This window comes from Eptatretus burgeri, chromosome 3, assembly GCF_056783735.1.
Source record: "Eptatretus burgeri isolate ZD-2024b chromosome 3, Ebu_testis_v1, whole genome shotgun sequence".
Taxonomy (NCBI): Eukaryota; Metazoa; Chordata; class Myxini; order Myxiniformes; family Myxinidae; genus Eptatretus; species Eptatretus burgeri.
Genome location: NC_140963.1, coordinates 127355660 through 127379522, shown reverse-complemented (window position 1 = coordinate 127379522; position 23863 = coordinate 127355660). Strand labels below are relative to the sequence as shown.

General features: G+C 40.6%; 1 protein-coding gene across 23 annotated transcripts in view; it reads right to left on the bottom strand.

Annotated features, from left to right (window-relative positions):
- The window catches only part of LOC147030935 (semaphorin-6B-like), a 768963-nt gene that overhangs the window by 42697 nt on the left and 702403 nt on the right, over positions 1-23863 (bottom strand). For all 23 annotated transcript variants that reach the window (XM_085875514.1, XM_085875517.1, XM_085875513.1 and 20 more), the window contains one exon: positions 1356-1565. In XM_085875514.1, the coding sequence (XP_085731640.1) occupies positions 1356-1565 (210 nt within the window). The remainder of the gene's footprint in view (positions 1-1355; positions 1566-23863) is intronic.

The following is a 23863-nucleotide window of genomic DNA, read 5'->3' as shown; positions in this document are numbered from 1 at the left end:
CCGGTTCGATTCCCACAACTTTGAAAATTTGACCTTTGTGAACTTTAAAGGTCAAAGGTCAAGGGTTATGACCTTTGGTGCAAAACTTCCTCTGGAACATTCCAGGAACAATATAACGTCATATAGGCTATATGGCATTTCGCACTCCTCGGATTATCCATACTTTGATGAAATCAACGTAAAAACAAACTTGAAGGGGGCGCCACGGGCAAGGTGTTCGAGATAGAGCAAAATGGTTTCAAGACTTTCGGTGGGGAATGACCTCAAGATTATGCATAAAAATATTGTCAACCGAGCTCTCAAAGTTTGGGCGGTCGCATGATTTTTATGTCAAAATTCGCAATTTTCTAAGTTCGTGACCTTGTGACCTTGACCTTGGGACGAAAATGAAAAATGGAGCTCTGTGGGGCTATGCAGGTGCCATTGGGCTAACCAAATACCGAAACCCCAGCCAGATTCGACAAACCCCTCGGAGAAGATAATTTTTATGTCAAAATTCGCAATTTTCTAAGTTCGTGACCTTGTGACCTTGGGACGAAAATGAAAAATTGAGCTCCGTGGGGCTATGCAGGTGCCATTGGGCTAACCAAATACCGAAACCCCTGTCAGATTCGACAAACCCCATAGGAGAAGATGCAAATTGAAATCGGCTACCCCCTAAAAACACATGTTTTTTGGGCGTGGCTCCGCCCACAATGAGCGCACCACACCCATTCTCAGGAAAACACAACTAGATCATGATATAAACCTCCCACCAAAATTTTATCAGGATCGGATCAAAACCCACGGAGCTATGCTCGGGACAGACAGACAGACAGACAGACAGACATACAGACAGACATACAGACAGACATACAGACAGACAGACAGACATACAGACAGACAGACAGACAGACAGACACACAACAATAACGAATATAGTGGTCACTTATTTTTTTCGTGAAAATATTTTTTCACTTTTTTCGTGAATCAATAGTCACAAGAATCCCAATGAACGAGTATAATAAAACTATAAATAGTAAACCAGCCTATTCCAGTCCACTCCAGGATGAAGGCCTCTCTAAAAGGATCATGACCCCCAATGTTTAACTTTCCATCCTTGTATGAAAAATACACCATGAAGCAGAAAATTGTATCGGCGAAGTCACATGTGTTCGACAAGCCAAGGCTGGGCTGCTCCACAAAATTACTGAGACATTCAATGAAGTGGCATTTGGTGTTTAATGATGCATTATTTTTTTCATACAGGAACAGAAAGTGAAAACTCAAATAATGACCATATCGAGTAATTGTCAGTTTTTGAAATTCCACTTTTGTTTGACTTTATGTGAGTTTGTGAGAGTACACCACATCACCTGTGTGCATCGTAGACATCAATTTGCTCGAGCAGAAGGCTGGGCAAAAAAGGGCTGGAGGCAACGGCCATTGGATCTGCCATCCCAGCACTCACTGGTGGCCACAGCAGTACCTTGAGGACCAGCCCGGTATCCGAGGCAAGGAACATGACAGTATGGTTCCCGTACGGTCCGGCTGCCGGGTCCACGGCAAGGTGTGAGAGTCGAGACCTGTGCATGAGACATGCATACTGATTTCAGACCCAAGTTATCACATAAAAAAAAAGCTTTAAGGCTATAACAAATTATATGGACGTGTTAGAAAAACTTTATGGGAAGAAGACAAATGCAACAAAAAAGCTCCATTATAATCGCATATTCCTCATGAAATGAATAATCAGAATCAATTTAAGTACCCAAAGGGCAACCGCACTTGAGAGGGGACAAATGTCTCCATTAATGACAGTGCAACACTTTACAACCATGTCGCAGTACTTTCTATGAGTATTCATGACTCGAGCAGGCCTATATAACCTCATCGGTACAATAAATTTGGTCAATCCAACACACACAAGGACGCAAATATAAAATTGTCGTACAGTTCAAACAAGCTCACACAAATTGGCTCAACAAAGCAGGATGAGCGGGATAGTAATGAGTAAAGTCTGAATAAGCGGACTTCACATAATATGTCTGCAAATATGACATAATACAACCCCTCCTTGTCCTCACGTCTGATATGAAGTGCTTCCTTCCACTCCCGTTGTGCCTATTTTCTTCCAACTTCCCTTCCTTTCTATCCCCACTTATGAGTTCCTTCATAAGGAACTTTAATACAGGAGGAGACCATTAGGTCAATTAAGACTGCACAATGGTTGCCAACCTATGATTGTTTGTTCATGTGCTATCGTTTAAAAAAAACAAAAAAAACCCCTGAGCATCAAGCAAGGAAGCAGCACGTGCCATTTTAAAAGTAATTCGTATAACTCACCAGGGTCATGTTCAAACTGCCGACCTCCCCAATGTAAAGCGGATGCTCTAACCATTATACCGCCAACTCTGCCCCACATTTCTTTACCCTCCTTTCTCTTTCCTTTCTAAATTTATATTTTATAAGCTTGGATCAATGAGGACCGTCACATAACAAGTAATAGTAATCACCTCCTACCACATTTCCATCATAAATTGATGCCCAGGAAAAAAAAAAAATACACAATAGCTCTTGCAATCGAGAAGGGCTGGAGACTGGCTCTTGTATTGGCCCTTCTCCCTTGAGAACTGATGATTGAAACTCAGTCCTCCAGTCCCATCACTGCATACGTGTTGTTGTGCTCTGGGTAACTCAGGTCATGGAAGTAACACCTGCACATGATTCCATTGATGCAGCCAAAGCCACAAGCAACAGTTTAGGCAGTAATTTTGAATGTCTGCATTGTGCTGGAACACAATGGCCAACTCCGATGAAAGACTCGAAATTCCACCAGCAAATTCTTGCAGAGAGGATGGTGCACTTATTGATGCAACGATCTGCCCACGAAGCACCGGTCTGACACTATATTGCTGGGTCAGAATTAAATCTTAGACAAGACAGCTCAAAGCAATGGATTTTATCAACTAAATTTTGATAGGAGTAAGCTTACATAGGGTGACCCCCCCAAAAAAACAGAACCCATAATATTTAATATAAAATCCTCATTTATCACCCAAATGGCACCATTTTTGGCAGAGATAACCCTGAATAGGCCAGGTCCGACGGCTTAAATGACGTGCTCCAAATGGATGCAACGGTGATGTAAGCACATTTGGATTTGACGGGAAAAACGTTTGATCACTCTGAATCATTCTGCTGTGGGAAGCGAATTTTATCGATAATTGGTGCTTTCAGTTCTTAAATGGATTACGGCCTTCCTCTATAGACATTGTCCTTCAGATAGCCCCAAAGATATAAATCTGGAGGTGACAGATCTGGTGAGTGTGGGGCCCGTTCAACAGCAAATCTTCGACTGATGACTGTCACTAAAGTGTGTGTTGATCCAGTTCAGTGAATCATTTGAAGTGTGTGGGAGTGGCTCCATCTTGTTGAAACCATTGTTGCTGTCTCAAAATCCCCTTGCAACTGTCTAGGGTCCTGCAAAACCTCCCAAGAGCTTTGATGTAACGTTTTGTATTAACAGTCCATGCCTTGCCTGTCATCGCCAAACTAGAAAGGGCCGAAGATTCCATGTTTACTGATTTCAACCCAGCAGACCATTTTTCTGAATGAAGAGGTCACTTAAGCACTAGATTGTGGGGTGTGTGTGTGTGTGTGTGTGTGTGTGTGTGTGTGTGTGTGTGTGTGTGTGTGTGTGTGTGTGTGTGTGTGTGTGTGTGTGTGTGTGTGTGTGTGTGTGTGTGTGTGTGTGTGTGTGTGTGTGTGTGTGTGTGTGGGGGGGGTGTGTTGATCCTCAATAGATGCAGTTCTTGGAGTTTACTTGTCCAAAAGGAGGAAAAGGACCTCATCAGAAAACCAGATGTTGTCAAGGAAGTGAGGCTTTTCTTCAATCTTGTCTACAAACTGCTGGCACATTGCCACTCTTTGTGGGCTGCACTCAGTTTGTGTTTAATTTGAATTCTGCATGGACACATTCAGAAATTGCGAGCTCTTGACTCCGACGCCCGAGAGATTTCTTGGAGCTTCTGCCCACTGAATCACAAACAAGATCAATGTTCTCAGGACGTCCCGAATTACATCTTGAGGATGTCCCAAATGTTTTGGTCCTCCAGTACTTTTACTGTTGAGATTTGTGACAGTACCATTTTCTCTGAACTTTCTGACCTTTACAAATATCAATAACTTGCAGGGCACAGTGTAAGTTCCAAACTCTTGTTTAAACTCGATTTGAGTCTTCCTGTTGGAATTCATGGAAAGAAAAATCTCCACAGAACAAGTCTTTTGCCTCTTGTCCACGGCATCTTTAAAAATGGGACAATAGTCACCAACTTTCATAGTCTGTTTCGTGGTTCACTCTTCGATCACCTGAAAAAACTAGAGGTTGTCTTAAGTAAGACCGAAGATATGAGACAAAATGTGGGTTCCGTTTTTGTTGGTTCAGTCTGTGGATGTGGGAAACGAGGTGCAGCTGACATTTCCAGCATTCGTACTTTGTCGGATCAAAATATATAAGGAAATGTGGGTGGACAGAGGGTCGATAAAGTAAGGATGAGGGTCAAAGTTCAAAGGGATTGCATCCGAGATCAAGTGTTAAATGTGGGTGAATGAATAGTTTACATAGTCTTGGGAAATTGCCAAAGATCAAAGAGACAAAATCAGAGATATGTAACTCACTTTGGCATTTGACCCATGATCTTTCACCTCTCACATCAGCCACACATTGTTTCCTGTGGTGGTAAACATACTTTTATCAACTTTTAATTGATAAAATCCATCGGTCCCCACACAACGGGAGATGGGTTTGGCAATCGTTTGTGTTTGTTTGTGTGTGTGTTTTATCTCCATATGTGGGTTTCAGAAGGTGGAATGGAGTCCTCCCAGGTCTCGAAGTTGGTGACTCGGCCCACAACATAGTGCCTCAGATTCATAGGCAACAAGCCAAAGCTGATTCAAAGGCCGCAAGCTGATGTTTGCTCCGCAATCCCTCTCGGATGCACAATCCACAGTGATCACCAATGCTGCCACCCACAGCACCCATGCATCCTCCTTCAAGGACTCTCTCATCTGTCACCAAGCCCCAAATCCCCAGATCTCCTTTGGCAGTTGCGTGTGGGAGAACCAGCGGGAGAGCTGGTGAGGCAAGCCATTCACACTTCGATGCCATCGTGTGTGTGTGTCATCCCTAGCAGTATGTGTGTGTCTGTCTGTCTGTCTGTCTGTCTGTCTGTCCAGGCCATAACTATTTTTTTACCATTTAAGTTTTTGTCATTAAATTTTTAGCAAAACTTTATTCTGAAAAAATCGAGAAAATTATTCAGACTTGGGTCAAAATGTGAAAGAGCAAAGTCATATCTATATATAAAAGGAGTCGTGCGTGGATCCGTGTGAGGTCCACCCATTAGTTGGATAGTTTACCTTACTGTATCCACTTTACTTTAGAGGTTACTTTGGAATTTACCTTTTAGAGCCATGTATAATTACCTTTTGGAACACTTTAGAATTTACCCTTGAGAACCCCTCGGAACTTCAGAATTTACCCTTTTTAGAATCCTTTAGAACTTCAGAATTTACACTTTAGACTTCAGAATGTATTTTTTAGAACCATTTATAATTACCTATTAGAACCATTGATCATTACGCTTTAACAAGCTTTACAACTTTAAAATTTATCCTTTTTTAGAACCCTTTAGAAATTTAGAATGTAACCTTTACAACTTTAGAATTTACACTTTAGAATTACCCTTTAGAACCCTCTAGCATTTACCCTTCAGAACCCTTTCTCTCAGGCATCGCAATGACTGCGGAGGTTACACAGGTTTGCTATTATTTCCGACGATTTTCTTTTAAAAACTGACGGGTTTCTGTGAAGTCAGTGATAACATGATAGGGGAGCAGAGAATGTGTTACATATCCCGCTGTTTAAAAGTGGGCATGCTCATTTGCTTTTAAATAAGGGGGAAGAGGGTGAGTGCACTGGAGATGGAACAGCTTTGGAAGGGGGAGGTTGAGGCTTTGTAAGTGTGTGTTTGTGTGTGTGTGTGTGACTGCACGTGAGTGACTCAATCCCCATGCATATAATATGCTAGGAACTATAAATAGCCCTGACTAGCAGCACCACAGAAGAGCTGCACAAGCTGCAGGGTTTTTTTTTTGCCTTGGAGACAAGTTCTGGAAATGTGGTTGCTAGGGTTAGGGTGGTGGGCTTGGCATCCTAGGGTCCTGAGTTCAAATCCCACTCGGCTGTTGACTTAATACCAGGTGGAGTTGACTCAGCCTGTCATCCTTCTGAGGTCGGCAAAATGAGTACCAGCTTGCTGGGATGATTGAGCCGTTCGAGTATCCTGCGTCGGAGTGGCGACCCGTCCAGGATTGTGCCCAATAGGCCAGGAGACTGCTTCGGCAGCACCGACACTCTGTGCAGAGTATGGTCCCAACGGATGGATGGATGGTTGCTTGGGAAAAAGTGCTATAACATGGAGGCCCCTCCCCGTAAACTGTTTATTTCTCGGCAGGGAAAATGAAAAAAAGTGTTCAGGGTTTCTTCGCTAAATGCAGAGTGATAATGATAGGATTAATGATAATGAAAACTGGTACTCATAATGATTATGGTACATAATAATGAGAAAGGTACAAAATGATAATTATGATACGTAATGATAATTATAATGGTACATAATGATAATGCTGCGTAATGATAATGATAATGATAATGACTGTCTGTCCAGGCCATAGGTTTTTACTCTTTGAACTTTTGTCATCAAATTTTCAATGAACCCTTATTATGGGAATAATGAGAAGACTAATCGATAACTAAACAATCGGCCTAATCAGCTCATCCGGAGCACGTCAAGCACGAGACACCGCATTCAAAAAGAAAAAGAAAAAAACATCGCTTCCGTGTTTATTTATTTAACATTATCATGTGTGTTTTCCAGGCCATTACATTTTTACTGCTTGAGCTTTTGTCATCAAATCTTCCACAAACATCCATGAGAATATGGAGAACACAAGTTAACTCGATGGTATTCATGGAATACATACTCTGCACAGTCTCGAGAAGGACTTTGTGCGAGTCAACTCTTTTGTCACTGAACCAACTCAGATACATATAGTTTTGTCATAACTCGTCCACAACTTTTTAAGATATTATGATATATATATATATATATATATATATATATATATATATATATATATATATATATATATATATATATATATATATATATATATATATATATATATATATATATATATACATATATATATGTTGGGTGGTCGCTAGACTACCGTTATTCTCAGGTTTTCCGTCTGTCTGTATGTATGTAATGGACAGCTCTGGAGGCCAGAGGAGTCAACCGATTTTGATGAAACTTGACTGGTAGGTTCATACCAGGATCTCGTTGTATGCTTTTGAGCACCGTTGCTATGGCCGCCACCGTTGCCTCGCAACGGGACTTTGAAATTTTTGAAAAAAATACGAAAAATATTTATATGTATAATTTTTTCGAAAATCAAAAATCGGCTTCCGTGCTTTTATGCGCACTATAATAAACCTCTTTGTCAAAAAATTTCAGCCCGCTCTGTCAAAAACTGTATGACTAGTATGCAATTATATAGCGACCACCCATGTCGCCTTCTGGCTTGTTTTAAACTCTGTCTCTCAATTTTAGAAGTTAGGCCTCCATTGACATTTTGACCTTAAAAATAATTGGTTGTTGATTTCAGTGACCTGCAATGTGAATCCTCTTCAAATTTTAAGTCAATCGGATAAAAATTTACAATTTCAGAAATTTGGTTCATGTTGACCTTTTGGCCGATGTTGACCTTTTTGCCTATGTTGAGCTCAAAAATAGACCTCAAAATCACTGAACTCAGTGAGTTGATATGCAAATCCTTTTCAAAATTTTAGTCAATTGGATGAAAATTGAGGATTTTAGAAAATTGGCCGATGTTGACCTCAAAAGAGTGACTGCTGCATCACATGGTCATATAACATGTGGTAAGGTTTAAATTTCCTCTGTTGAACGGTTTTCGATGTACACTCATAACAAAATGCAGACAAGTACGACGTATGCTTCCGATCGCTTAACCCCGCTTTTCACTTCGCAAGTGCAGGGTACTAAAACTAGCAGAGTACCTGCCTCACAGAAAATGGTGTTCCAAGCATGTACCATGTCCTTGTGATGCAAAACACCTCACTGCACTGGAAAACGTGGCGACAGGAATACTGTACTGTAAATGGTGGAGACTTGCAATACCCTTCCCCACCTGGAGGTGATGCCACATGATACACACACATTTACATAGAAAATCTGCATCCCCCCTTCAAACCCCACCCCCCCTCCCAAGACCACTAGTAAAGATAAAAACGTCGCAAGTCTGGATGTAATCGGCCCAGAACAGTAGGAGGAGCAGCGTGACAAACAAACACCGGTCTGTGAATAAAAGTAAGGATGAAAAATTTTCTAAATGTCGCTTTTGTCAAGTTTTATTTGAGTCCAAAGTGGACGTGGACAGTCTTTACATTTTGAATTGCTTCCTAGTTTATCTTGTCCACCGACACTGGTCTTGCAAAGAGATACCAGTGCTCGTTTGTGTCGACAGCTCAAAGACAAGTATAGTAAATCTGAGCTATAATGTCAGCGCTGTACAGAACTGAATATCCTCTTAAAAAAGAAAATACTCGTTACACTGTTTGAAGTGTCATGACATGATTTCAAGGTGGCATCACTGAAATGATGTTTCCACTTTCACGCAAAATACCTAATTAGAAGCTGCAGTAGTTTTTGCAGTGCGTCGAATGTTCCGAATCAATAACCGCAAAATTTATGAACAAAACGATGTTTGGATCATGTCAATCAGTTTAACGAGTCGAGGGCAAACTCACGAATACAATGTAATGAAACATTTTAACTCGTGACATCAATATGACAGAGCTTAATATTTAAGCAACATTAATTAAAGCATGCTACATAAAACAGCTCATCAGCCTATAAACCTGCACTCTTCTAAGATGCTCATGTCAGAAGTCTCTTTTGAGTATGTACTGTTTAATTTCACATAAATTACAATGATAATTTTTTTTGATTTTGATTTACCGTACCCTTTGCAGAGCATTGCTGCTGCCGAAGCAGTTTCTTGGCAAGGGTTATATTGGGTGGTTTGCCATTTCCTTATCAGGATTGTTTTTTTTCTGTGCTCTATTCCTTTAAATCATGAGCATCAAGCAAGGAAGCAGCACGTACCATTTTTAAGTCTTTGGTATGACTCAGCCAGGGTTTGAACGACCGACCACTCTCCCCCCAGACTTAGAGTGCAATGTCGGTCGAACCATTACATTGCCGAGTCTGGTACAATGACATTCAAACTTGAGGCTACAGTGCCGTGAGTGCAGTGCTCGTATGGGAACAGCAAACATTTCCCCTCTGTTCAATCACCCCAGCATACTAACACTTCAAATTTATTTACAGATTGCGAACCCCATGTGACTGGGTAAACCGAAGCAGATCATGCCATCTTTGGAAGGTTTTCATGCCAACCAAAGAGTAACTTTTAGTTTGAACAAGCACCACAGTTTGAATTTATTCATGGAAAGGAAGGAGATGAAATGTTAGCGAAACTAAATCACACAGTACCTTCTAACTTACTTATAAATCAGATCAATATAGGGGCCACTGCCATAAATAAGTTTCGATTAAAAAATCATTTATCATGAATTCATATTTCATTCAGATCATGTGTTTCGATAGCAAATATCAGCTGCTGCTGCTGATACTACTACTACTACTACTACTACTACTACTACTACTACTACTACTACTACTACTACCACTACTACTACTACTACTACTACTACTACTACTACTACCACTACTACTACTACTACAACAGCTCCACACCAATTATTTCCAGCTTCTTGTGAGGTCTGCCGAAGTACATTTTTGGTCCAAGTCTTTCACGAACCGGTTGGCCATGGCTGACGTTCCATTGAAGGTGGAAGGAATTTGTAATTTGTTGAGGGTGGTGGGGATAACTCACCTACTCTTTGTAAAATATACCATGGAATTGGTAACGTCCACAAATGACCAGTGCCAGTAAACAAGTCCTCCGGCTTACCTTCCTTCTGATGGACGATATATACATTGATGACCTGTCCTGCTTGAGAAACACCAGGATGACAGTTTATAGCTGGACTGAGATTTTAACCCAGGCCAGACATCTCGCTGATGAGTGCACGTAGCTCTGTGCTACCTTGCCAGCCCTTGTCGTTCTATAGTAATAACTTGGAAAGGAGATGGTCACATAAGATAAGCTTGTTTAATAATAACAAAATGGTGGTAAAATACAGTTGCTTTAAAACACCAGAGGCGGTTAAATACGAGTGGCTGTAAAATGAGTATAAAAAGTATAAATCAAACGTGAAAAGCTAATGAAGGTGAATGCAACAACTGTGACGTGAAATGTGGAAAGCCCAAAAGGGTTTTCATGAGGAAAATCAATCACTGCATCCTGTTTTGACAATGTTTTCAAAAGTAAATCACATAATTAGCGAAGAGATGATAATTACAAATGGAGAATGCTCAGGATAAAATAAAATTTTCTTTGTTGATTATTTTGAATGCTATAAACAACGTTTATAAGAAGGATTGATGGATAAATCATCATACGAACAATGCCCGTAATCTCCCTTTAATTACCCACATGACAAAGGACGGACATCACAGACAGTAAATCAAAAATTTAACAAATTACATAAATATTTCAGTTTCTTGGTATTACCCTTGAAAAAAACACAACACATTCATTTGTAGCTCACCTGGAACTTAATTCCAGGTAGCTTATTGAATGTCGCGTCGTCCGTCATTCCGTCCGTCCGTAAACACCCGCAACTTCTTATCTGAAACTACACACACGATTTCGATAAAACTTGACCACAACCGTTATCACCGTGATGTACCAAAGTTTGTTCATGCCATTAAAAAAAAATCAAGGTCGAAGGAGGTCTACGTGGGAGGGTTGCCGCCTGGTTCATTGGTACATTTTGCTGATTCCCTCCCACATTGACTTCTTCCTCAGTGTCATTATTCCACCAGTTGAGCATCCAGGGTTATTGTCCCTATTTTTATATGATGTCACAGATGGCTTTGTTGTGACATCATAATTGCATAAGTCGAATGCTACATCCAATCAGTATGAAAAAAATTGAGGGTTATCTGGGGATATTTTGGTGAACGAAAAAAAAATTGATCATGTCTTTGGTCATGTGGTTTGGCTGCTATATTGGATTTACCCTAAAACCCCGAAAAATCTTCCTCTCCATAATGGCTGGACAGATCAAGGGGTAACTTCACACACATATTCCAAAAGTCCTGAGGATACCAGAGTGTTCACGAATAACTGATGGGTCACATGGTTCGGGAGCCATATTGGATTGAAGGAAAATATTTTTTTAAATTCTCTCTCTTGAACCCCTTCATCGATGGATGTGAAACTTCACAAATATCACCTCACACGATTGCTGCATATAGTGTAAAAATGATGATGTCATAGGCCATGTGGTTTGGCAGCCATCTTGGTTAGAAAAACACGCCTTATTTGATTAACACGAAACTTCACAAATGTGATCCACTACCCAATTAGAGACAGAGTGTAAGTTTATTATGTTATCGGTCACGTGATTCAGCAACCATTTTGGATTGAAAATAAAAACGTTTAAAAATCTTCTCCAGAACGCCTCCCAGGTCAACCCAAAATTCGGCACACATGACCTCCTAATGTTGAGGAATATAGGGTGTATATTTTAACGTCATAGGTCACGTGGTCTGGCAGCTATAATTTTTTGAAGAATAAACCTTTAAAAATCTGCATCAGAACGGCTTGACTGATCGAGGGGAAATTTCACCCACATGTTCCCCATTTCTTGAGGATACCAGGGTGTTCACGATTAATCAATAGGTCAAATGGCAGCCATATTGGATTGAATGAAAATCTTTTGAAAAAATTATTTCTCTCAAACCACTGCATCAATCGACTTGAAATTTCCAAGTTATGATCTAGTAGTGATGGGGAATGTTTTAAATTTCAACCTGATGGGATGCATGGTCTGGCAGCCAGAAATGTCATTTTTTGAATCTGGATTCTCTTTAATTTTTGGGTGGTCGCTAGAGTACCCTTATTGTCGGGTTTTCCGTCTGTCTGCCTGTGTGTGTGTCTGCAACGCAAGGCTCCACAGCACAAACCAGCAAACCGATTTCGATGAAACTTGGCGAACAGGTGCCATATAGGCTGGGAGTGTGCGCATTTGAGTTTCATTGCAAAGCAACCACCCGTTGTTATGCAGCAGCCGAAAAACCGCGTACGGTGTTTTCAATACTTGTCCTTCAGTTTTTATTGTGGAGAAATGAGACTTCGGAGTTAAACACTTCGAGAAGTTTAGAAAATTTTACTCGAGCCGATTTTTGATTGAGGTTTTATTTTTCAAATGGTAGTCCTTCAAAAATCGGGTGTCTATTTACCGTCATTGTTTTGTTGTTTGTTTGTTTGTTTGTATGTAATGGACAGCTCTGGAGGCCAGAGGAGTCAATCGATTTTGATGAAACTTGACAGGTAGGTTCATACCAGGATCTAGTTATATGCTTTTGAGCACCGTTGCTATGGACACCACCGTTGCCTTGCAATGGGACTTTGAAATTTTAGAAAAACCCGAAAAAATTAATTTTTTCGAAAATCAAAAATGGGCTTCCAGGCTATAATGTGCACTATAATCAACCTCTTTGTCAAAAATTTTCAGCCCGATCCGTCAAAAACTGGATGACTAGTATGCAATTATGTCGCGACCACCCATGTCGCCTACCGGCTTGTTTTTCTTCTTTGTTTGAATAAGGCTCACTTGGCTGTGATGGGTTTGATGGTGGAAGAGTGGCAGCTGAAACTCGAATCCTATGCAGGTTCCTCTTGATGACTATCTTTGCTTTTTGCTTGTTTGGGTGCCTTCTGATGACTCCAAAAAATCATGATTGTACCTATTTTATTTGGTCTTCCATTTGATTTGCATATTAAAAAATTCCATTCTGAATTCAATTGATTAAATTGAACGTCAGGGGACAGGTATGCCTGGTGTTGGCTTAATGGTTAGGGTGGTGGACTTGAGATCCTAGGATCCTGAGTTGGATGTTGAATTAATACCAGGTGGGGTTGACTCTGCCTGTCATCCTTCCGAGGCCGGCAAAATGAGTGTCAGCTTGCTGGTATCCTGTGTCGGAGTGGCGACTTGTCCAGGATTGTGTCCAATAGCCAAGGAGACTGCTTCGGCAGCACCAACACTCTGCACAGAGTACGGTCCCAATGGATGGATGGCTGCATGGGTCAGGTGTCTGATAAAAGCAAGGTTGCATCAAATCGGGATGTCTTGGTACCCGGTCATATAAAGTGGCAGTTCTAGTGTTTAGAGCATACATAAAAAACTGTTCAATGGAGGAAATTTAAGCTTTCACCACATGTTACATGACCATTTGATATAGCGCATATTACTTGGATAACGCACGCCCCCTCAGAACTTACATGATGAATTAAACAAAGCCTAATGCCCACAGACACTGTCACTTCCTCGTGTTAAAAATTAGAATCATTGTAATTGCTTCAGGCTTTATCGTGCTGAGCTAGTGAAAATAAGTGAAGAAGAAGAAAGAGTACAATTTGGCATTTTAACGATCTCCCGATTTTTTACTTTCGTGATCTATTCTGGTGCCTTTATCAGCCTTGGTAGTTATGAAAGCGGGTGCTTCTGGCATGATTAAATTTAAACAAAACAAGTAAAAACGACATAAAATGTCATAGCCCCTGTTGTTTTCATAATATTGCTGAATGGAGTTAAAGGGCTAGCCCATATTTATGTGCAACTAAAATGGCTGCCAGTCTACCAGTTGGCCATCTTTAATCAGATCACAAAATAAAGTGAAGGGCACGTGCATGCAATCTTGTGCTGTGCTTGTGCCAAGTTTGAACAAAATTGGACCATACATGTCTGAGAAATTGTTGGGGACACATTTAAGTAACAAAATGGCCACCAGTCGGCCATATTGGATCTGATCTCAAAAAAATATGACTTGCATATGTCAGCCATCATTCATTATCTGTGAAAAGTTTGAACAACATCTGTAAATGCATGTCTGATAAATGGTTGAGGACGTGTTCAACATTGTTTTTTTTTTAAACTAAAATGGCTGCCAGTCTACCAGTCAGCCATATTTGAAGAGATTATAAAACAAAGATTGGCACAATTGTATGCCATTATGTACTGTGCTTGTGCCAAGTATGAACAAAATCGGACCATGCATGTTGGAGAAATGGTTGAGGACGTGTTCAACACCAGGTTTTTTTGACAACTAAAATGGCCACCAGTCGACCATCTTGGATCTGATCTCGAAAAAAATGATGTGCTGATGTACACCATCCTGTGTTGTCTTTGGGCCAAGTCCGAATAAAATTGGTCCATACATGTCCGAGATATGGTTGCGGACGCACGCACGCACGCACGCACAGACACATAAATTGAGACCAAATACATAAGCTCCCGTTTCGGACGAAGTCCAACGGGGCCGAATAAAGATCATAAAAGTCTGGAATTTAATGAAGAAAGATTAATCGATTCATTCATTAATTCCGGGATTTCCCAGAATTTTCCGCAGTGTCTATGACCACACCTTATCTAAAGGCGCTGTCACACCTTGACGATTTAGCCAGCCTATGCCGACTCATGAAAAATTTGTCGAAAACGCTGGCACACGTGGAATACGTTATGGGTAAGTTTTGATAACATTAAGAGCACACTGAGAAACACTGCCATACGTCGTAGTACGCTGGCTTTCATCGTTGTACTTTGCGGTTGTCCTCAAATTTTAGCATGCTTGAAATTTTACGACGTATGCCAGCATACGACTCACACGTTCTGCTACGCTGGCCATAAGTTGTAGGCACGTTATGCGATCGTTGACACACGTCGACACACGTTACTTGTAAGTTACTCATAAGTCGAAACACGTCGAGGTAATGATTAGCGTACCCGAAACTTATTTATAACCTATGAGTAACGTGTTGTAGGCACGTTACACGATCGTTGACACGTAGAGGCACGTTATGTGATCGTTGACACACGTCGAGGCACGTTACTTGTAAGTTACTCATAAGTCGAAACACGTCGAGGTAATGCTTAGCGTACCCAAAACTTTTTTCTAACCTATGTGTAACGTACCTCCAACGCATATTGACGTATGTAGACGTATTTGATTGAAGTCTTCCGGACGACCACAGAACTTACTGAACGTGTTTCTAATTTACAGCTACCGTATAATGGCGTATTGGCAGCGTTTAAAAAAAATAAAAACAACAACAATAACTTCCGATATTTTGTCACGTGCCGTGACGTCACGTCCGATTGCCTCTTCAGTTTGCTCATGTCTTATTCTTAGTTCCTCCTCTGTGAATATTTTCTGTTTGAGGATATTGTCACGTCGATATCGAAACTTAAAAGCAAATGTCCGAATATATTTTAAAATTCGTGATAGACTAAAAAAAAAACAAACAAAACAAAAAAAACAACAACAACACCAACTTCAGATATTTCGTCACGTGCCTTCACGGAGACAAGGAAAAAAAAAGAAAATATGCCTTGACGAGAAAATAAGAATGCTAAACATTACCTCGACGTGTTTCGACTTATGAGTAACTTACAAGGAACTTGTGTCGACGTGTGTCAACGATTGCATATCGTGCCTACAACTTATTCCCAGAGTAGCGGAACGTGTGAGCCATGCGGCGAGTATGTCGTAAAATTTTCAGCATGCTTGAAATTTCACGACATACGAGACGTACCACGAAATATGACAGCATACTTCATCATTTTTCAGCGTGCTCTTAACGTATACACAACTTACCCATAACGTATTCGACGTGTGCCAGCTTGGTTCGGCAAAATTTTCATAGGTCAGCATACGCTGGCTAAATCGTCAAGGTGTGACTGCGTGGTTGACACTTTCAATTTTCAGACGGTTATGATTTAAATCAGCGTGCGGCAGGTTTTTAACAGGCTACGCCACGAGTTCGTCGGCGATACGTGCAGCGCGCTATGCCTAAGTTAAACTATCGTTGGGCATAGGTTGTGAACGCCGACAACAGGCTAAGCATTCGTTGGTATAAGTTATCTACAAGACAACGAAACGTTCTGTGCCCGTTACTAATATTTTATGCATACGACCAACACGTTATGAATACGACCAAAACTTAAAAAAACATCAAAATTTCAGCGTACTCCAATGTTTTACATACATTTTTATAAGTTGCCATTGCTGGCTAAATCGTCAAGGTGTGACAGCACCTTAACACATTACATAAGTTCTTCATGCCTGTTGTATGGGTTCATGATGACTTCCTTAAAAACAGTGTTTTCTTTCTGTTTGGAATGATTTTCAATTTTGTTTTCTATTTATATAATATTATCTAAATTCCCTTTGCACATGTGCGATCTGGAAAAATTCAGAGACAAAATACATTAAAACGACAGATTTGTCTTCCTATTCATGCTCTGATTTGTGTTCAAAATATAACATTTGATTCAAATAAGCTGACGACCATAAACTGATGACAGACGGACGGACGGACAGACATGAACCAATTGCTTAACACTGCTTTTCGCTTCGCATATGCTTGGTAACAAGGACACAAGTCCTCATTGATGGTTTAATGCTTATTTTACATGTTATAGACTGAAGAGACGAGATGTTAAACCCTCCTCCGTCCCCCCAACCAAATCTTAAAAATGGGACATATAGATTTTGCATTGAAATCACGAAATAACAAAATAAACAAACAAACAAACAAGAAATATGTCAAGCATAGCATGATACTTGCGAAATCCATGTAACAAATTTGACCTCAAAAATAATTGGTGGTTGAATTCAATGACCAAATAAGCAACTCTGATATGCCAAATGCTCTTCAAATTTAAAGTGAATAGGATGAAAATTGACAATTTTAAAATTCGGCCTATGTTGACCTTTTGGCCGATGTTGACCTCCAAAACAATTGGTAGTTGAATTCAGTGACCTGAAATATAAATCCTCTTCAAATTTCAAGTCAATCGGATGAAAATTGAGGATTTTGAGAAACTACATTAGTTGTTGACCTTGGGCCTATGTTGACCTTTTCGTCCGTATTAATCTCAAAAAAACAGGTCAACATCGACCAAAAAGGTCAACAAAGGCCGAATTTCTAAAATTCTCAATTTCAATCCAATGAACTTGAAATTTGAAGAGCATTTGCATATCAGGTCACTGAATTCAACCACCTATTAATTTTGAGGTCAACATCGACCAAAAGGTCAACATCAGCCAAATTTCTAAAATCCTCAATTTTCATCCGATTGAGTTGAAATTTGAAAAGGATTTACATCTCAGGTCACTGAATTGAACCACCTATTACTTTTGTGGTTACCACAGATGAAAAGGTCAACAAAGACCAAAAGGTCAACATTGGCCGAATTTCTAAAATCCTCAATTTTAATCCAATTAACTTGAAATTGGAAGAGCATTTGCATATGAGGTCAATGAATTCAACCACCTATTAATTTTGAGGTAAACATAGGCCAAAAGGTTAAAACAGGCCAAAAGGCCAATTTGGGCCAAATTTTCTAAAATCCTCAATTTTTATCCTATTGACTTGAAATTTGAGGAGCATTTTCATGTCAGGTCGGTGAATTCAACTCGCCAATTAATTTTAAGGTTGAAAGATCAACGCAGACCTAATTTTTAAAATTGATAGATCGGGCCAAAAACTAAATATATCACTTTATCTCAGAAAGTTGTGGACGTGTTTTGACAAAACAAGGTGGATGAGTTGAATAGATGACAAGAACATGCGGATTGGAGTTTGGTTCGGATCCAGCCCATCGGTGGGATTTAAAACATGAACTGTTCCAACTGGTAGAGGTATGCACTTTACCACGTGCCATTCCACTTTGTGCTCTTTTACTAAGTTGTCACTCTTTGAGTGATTGTTCATTTTAGTGTTTGTTTGTGAGTTTGATTGTGTGTTTGTTTGTATGATTGTGTAATATTCTTTAATGGCCGAACCGTTGCACCGAGAGGCCCAAAATTGGAGGTGTAGGTATTTCAGACTCTGGGCATGGCTTAAACTACTCCCCCACCCCCACATCCCCATGCACAAGGAAAATTATCTGTCTGTATGTTTGTGTAGGTTTGAAAAATCAAAGAAAAAAAAAGACAGCTGGGCCAATCTCCACCAGATTTTGCAGACGTGCTGGGGTTTCCCAGGTTCAGGTAATGTGCGCACAAAAAAGAATACCCCCCCCCCCCAACTCTCACAAGGAAATTGTCTGTATGTATGTGTGTGTAGGTCTGAAAATCATAAGAAACTCGAGGGGGAGCACTTGGTAGAGTGCAAAACCTCCGCCGCCAATACTGCTCGGTCACTCAAGTGAACCTGATATCCTATTCATTCAAGTTGACGTCAACAGTGCTCACAGAGTTATAGTTTGCAACTTTCCCTTTTACTTTTAACTTTTACGTACTCAATTCATTCATCATAACTTGATTCCTTGAGACAGAAATTGATTTTACGTGGGTATATCCACCTGAAGTTCCAAAATCAGCCGCAATGATAATTTTGGCATGTTTTTTTTGTTGGAAATCACTTATAACATGTAGAAATGCAAAAAAAAAAAATCGAAATTTTGTTGAAAAAAAAGTTGCAATTTTTTTTTCTCTAACAATTTTTTTTGGGGCGGGGGAGGGGGGGTTGGAAATCACTTAAAACATGCAGAAATGCAAAAACAAAAAAATTCAAATATTTTTTCAAAATGGCCACCATAGCGGCCATATTGGAGTTTGGACCAAGTCCAAAATCTTATGGCATGATCCTTGGACCATACCTAATCCCCCCACCAAGTTTCGTTGAAATCCGTCGAGGAGTTTTTCCGTAATACTGTTCACAAACAAACAAACAAACAAGCAGTCATAGACTGGTACTTACGAAATCGTCAACTTGACCTCTGACCTTGTCTAATAAAAGCTGTCTCGAGAGAAGGTGGCGACGCAAACCAGAAGTTTCTACGATGATTCTGTACCAAACCATCAAAAATCGAATGTTTTGGATGTTTGACCTCACTGTTACCTTGACCTTTGACCGATTTTGACCAAAATCTAATCAGCGCTAGCCATCACCCTCCTGAATCACGTGGTGTAATTTGACATTGGTAGCTTCTTCCGTTCTCGAGTCATCTGTACCAAACCATCAAAAATCGAATATTTGACCTCAATGTGACCTTGACCTTTGACCGATTTTGACCAAAATCTAATCAGCACTTGCCATCACCCTCCTGAATGACGTGGTGTAATTTGACATTGGTAGCTTCTTCCGTTCTCAAGTTATCGTGCCTAAAAACAAACAAACAAACAAACAAACAAACAAACAAGCAGTCATAGACTGGTACTTACGAAATCGTCAACTTGACCTCTGACCTTGTCTAATAAAAGCTGTCTCGAGAGAAGGTAGCGACGCAAACCAGAAGTTTCTATGATGATTCTGTACCAAACCATCAAAAATCGAATGATTTGGATGTTTGACCTCACTGTGACCTTGACCTTTGACCGATTTTGACCAACGTCTAATCAGCACTAGCCATCACCCTCCTGAATCACATGGTGTAATTTGACATTGCTAGCTTCTTCCGTTCTCGAGTTTTCTGTACCAAACCATCAAAAATCGAATATTTGACCTCACTGTGACCTTGACCTTTGACTGACTTTGACCAAAATCTAATCAGCGCTAGCCATCACCCGCCTGAATCACGAGGTGTAATTTGACATTGGTAGCTCCTTCCGTTCTCAAGTTATCATGCCTAAAACAAACAAACACACAAACAAGCAGTCATAGACTGGTACTTACGAAATCGTCAACTTGACCTCTGACCTTGTCCAATAAAAGCTGTCTCTTGAGAAGGTAGCGACACAAACCAGAAGTTTCTACGATGATTCTGTACCAAACCATCAAAAATTGAATGTTTTGGATGTTTGACCTCACTGTGACCTTGACCTTTGACCGAATTTGACCAAAATCTAATCAGCACTACCCATCAGCCTCCTGAATCACGTGGTGTAATTTGACATTGGGAGCTTTTCCGTTCTCGAGTTATCTGTACCAAACCATCGAAAATCGAATATTTGACCTCACCGTGACCTTGACCTTTGACCGATTTTGACCAAAATCTAATCAGCACTAGCCATCACCCTCCTGAATCACGTGGTGTAATTTGACATTGGTAGCTTCTTCCGTTCTCGAGTTATCGTGCCTACAAACAAACAAACAAACAAACAAGCAGTCATAGACTGGTACTTACGAAATCGTCAACTTGACCTCTGACCTTGTCTAATAAAAGCTGTCTCGAGAGAAGGTAGCGACGCAAACCAGAAGTTTCTATGATGATTCTGTACCAAACCATCAAAAATCAAATGATTTGGATGTTTGACCTCACTGTGACCTTGACCTTTGACCGATTTTGACCAAAATTTAATCAGCGCTAGCCATCACCCTGCTGAATCACGTCGTGTAATTTGACATTGGTAGCTTCTTCCGTTCTCGAGTTATCATTTTTTGGATGCTTGACCTCACTGTGACCTTGACCTTTGACCGATTTTGACCAACGTCTAATCAGCGCTAGCCATCACCCTCCTGAATCACGTGGTGTAATTTGACATTGGTAGCTTCTTCCGTTCTCGAGTTTTCTGTACCAAACCATCAAAAATCGAATATTTGACCTCACTGTGACCTTGACCTTTGACCAAAATCTAATCAGCGCTAGCCATCACCCGCCTGAATCACGAGGTGTAATTTGACATTGGTAGCTCCTTCCGTTCTCAAGTTATCATGCCTAAAACAAACAAACAAACACACAAACAAGCAGTCATAGACTGGTACTTACGAAATCGTCAACTTGACCTCTGACCTTGTCCAATAAAAGCTGTCTCTTGAGAAGGTAGCGACACAAACCAGAAGTTTCTACGATGATTCTGTACCAAACCATCAAAAATAGAATGTTTTGGATGTTTGACCTCACTGTGACCTTGACCTTTGACCGAATTTGACCAAAATCTAATCAGCACTACCCATCAGCCTCCTGAATCACGTGGTGTAATTTGACATTGGGAGCTTCTTCCGTTTTCGAGTTATCTGTACCAAACCATCAAAAATCGAATATTTGACCTCACCGTGACCTTGACCTTTGACAGATTTTGACCAAAATCTAATCAGCACAAGCCATCACCCTCCTGAATCACGTGGTGTAATTTGACATTGGTAGCTTCTTCCGTTCTCGAGTTATCATTTTTTGGATGTTTGACCTCACTGTGACCTTGACCTTTGACCGATTTTACCAAAATCTAATCAGCGTGAGCCACCACCCTCCTGAATCCCGTGGTGTAATTTGACATTGGTTGCTTCTTCCGTTCTCGAGTTATCATTTTTTGGATGCTTGACCTCACTGTGACCTTGACCTTTGACCGATTTTGACCAAGGTCTAATCAGCGCTAGCCATCACCCTCCTGAATCACATGGTGTAATTTGACATTGGTAGCTTCTTCCGTTCTCGAGTTTTCTGTACCAAACCATCAAAAATCGAATATTTGACCTCACTGTGACCTTGACCTTTGACCGACTTTGACCAAAATCTAATCAGCGCTAGCCATCACCCGCCTGAATCACGAGGTGTAATTTGACATTGGTAGCTCCTTCCGTTCTCAAGTTATCATGCCTAAAACAAACAAACAAACACACAAACAAGCAGTCATAGACTGGTACTTACGAAATCGTCAACTTGACCTCTGACCTTGTCCAATAAAAGCTGTCTCTTGAGAAGGTAGCGACACAAACCAGAAGTTTCTACGATGATTCTGTACCAAACCATCAAAAATTGAATGTTTTGGATGTTTGACCTCACTGTGACCTTGACCTTTGACCGAATTTGACCAAAATCTAATCAGCACTACCCATCAGCCTCCTGAATCACGTGGTGTAATTTGACATTGGGAGCTTTTCCGTTCTCGAGTTATCTGTACCAAACCATCAAAAATCGAATATTTGACCTCACCGTGACCTTGACCTTTGACCGATTTTGACCAAAATCTAATCAGCACTAGCCATCACCCTCCTGAATCACGTGATGTAATTTGACATTGGTAGCTTCTTCCGTTCTCGAGTTATCATTTTTTGGATGTTTGACCTCACTGTGACCTTGACCTTTGACCGATATTCCCAAAATCTAATCAGCGTGAGCCACCACCCTCCTGAATCCCGTGGTGTAATTTGACATTGGTTGCTTCTTCCGTTCTCGAGTTATCATTTTTTGGATGTTTGACCTCACTGTGACCTTGACCTTTGACCGATTTTGACCAACGTCTAATCAGCGCTAGCCATCACCCTCCTGAATCACATGGTGTAATTTGACATTGGTAGCTTCTTCTGTTCTTGAGTTTTCTGTACCAAACCATCAAAAATCGAATATTTGACCTCACTGTGACCTTGACCTTTGACCGACTTTGACCAAAATCTAATCAGCGCTAGCCATCACCCGCCTGAATCACGAGGTGTAATTTGACATTGGTAGCTCCTTCCGTTCTCAAGTTATCATGCCTAAACCAAACAAACAAACACACAAACAAGCAGTCATAGACTGGTACTTACGAAATCGTCAACTTGACCTCTGACCTTGTCCAATAAAAGCTGTCTCTTGAGAAGGTAGCGACACAAAACAGAAGTTTCTACGATGATTCTGTACCAAACCATCAAAAATTGAATGTTTTGGATGTTTGACCTCACTGTGACCTTGACCTTTGACCGAATTTGACCAAAATCTAATCAGCACTACCCATCAGCCTCCTGAATCACGTGGTGTAATTTGATATTGGGAGCTTCTTCCGTTCTCGAGTTATCTGTACCAAACCATCAAAAATCGAATATTTGTCCTCACCGTGACCTTGACCTTTGACTGATTTTGACCAAAATCTAATCAGCACTGGCCATCACCCTCCTGAATCACGTGGTGTAATTTGACATTGGTAGCTTCTTCCGTTCTCGAGTTATCGTGCCTACAAACAAACAAACAAACAAACAAACAGAAACGGAAGGCATTAATATACTTCCGAAATCTTTAGATTTCATAAGTAACAAACAGAAAGGGGTGAAAACAGTAACCTCTGATCTTCGATGGCAGAGGTTAATAAAACAGCTGGACCAATCACCAAATTTGGCATATGTGCTGGGGAAACCCAGGTTCAGATAATGGGCACACCTTCCTCCCCCACCCCCCCCCCTCCACGGCACTCAGACAAGGCAATTCTGTGTATGTATGAAGGTGTGCTTGCAAGTCTGAAAATCAAGAAACGGATCTCAAACAAGGAAATGAGGTCATTTGGCCCATCATTGCCGTGGTACACACTCGCTTTATTTTTTGCCACAGCTTTAAACATCAATCTTTTTGATGTTTTGCGAAAGTCTAAATAACCCGATCTTGATTGGGTGACCTAGCTTGAGTGGGCTATCCAGCACTAGATGGGGGAAAAAAAACTGCAAAGGGGTTCCAGCACATGTTGTGCATTGAAAACGTTGAAATCTTATAACTAGTTTCAAGTGTTTGTGTTTGTTTGTGCGTTTGTATGGTACTTTCACAGCCGAACCGTAGCTACTGGAGGCCCCAACTTTTGGATGTCGGTACTTCAGAATCTGAGTAAGGATTTTAACGGCCACCCATTGGCCTTGACGTTCGTTTTGAGGCCACAAAGGCTGCTCTAAAGTGTATATTGGGATGTGG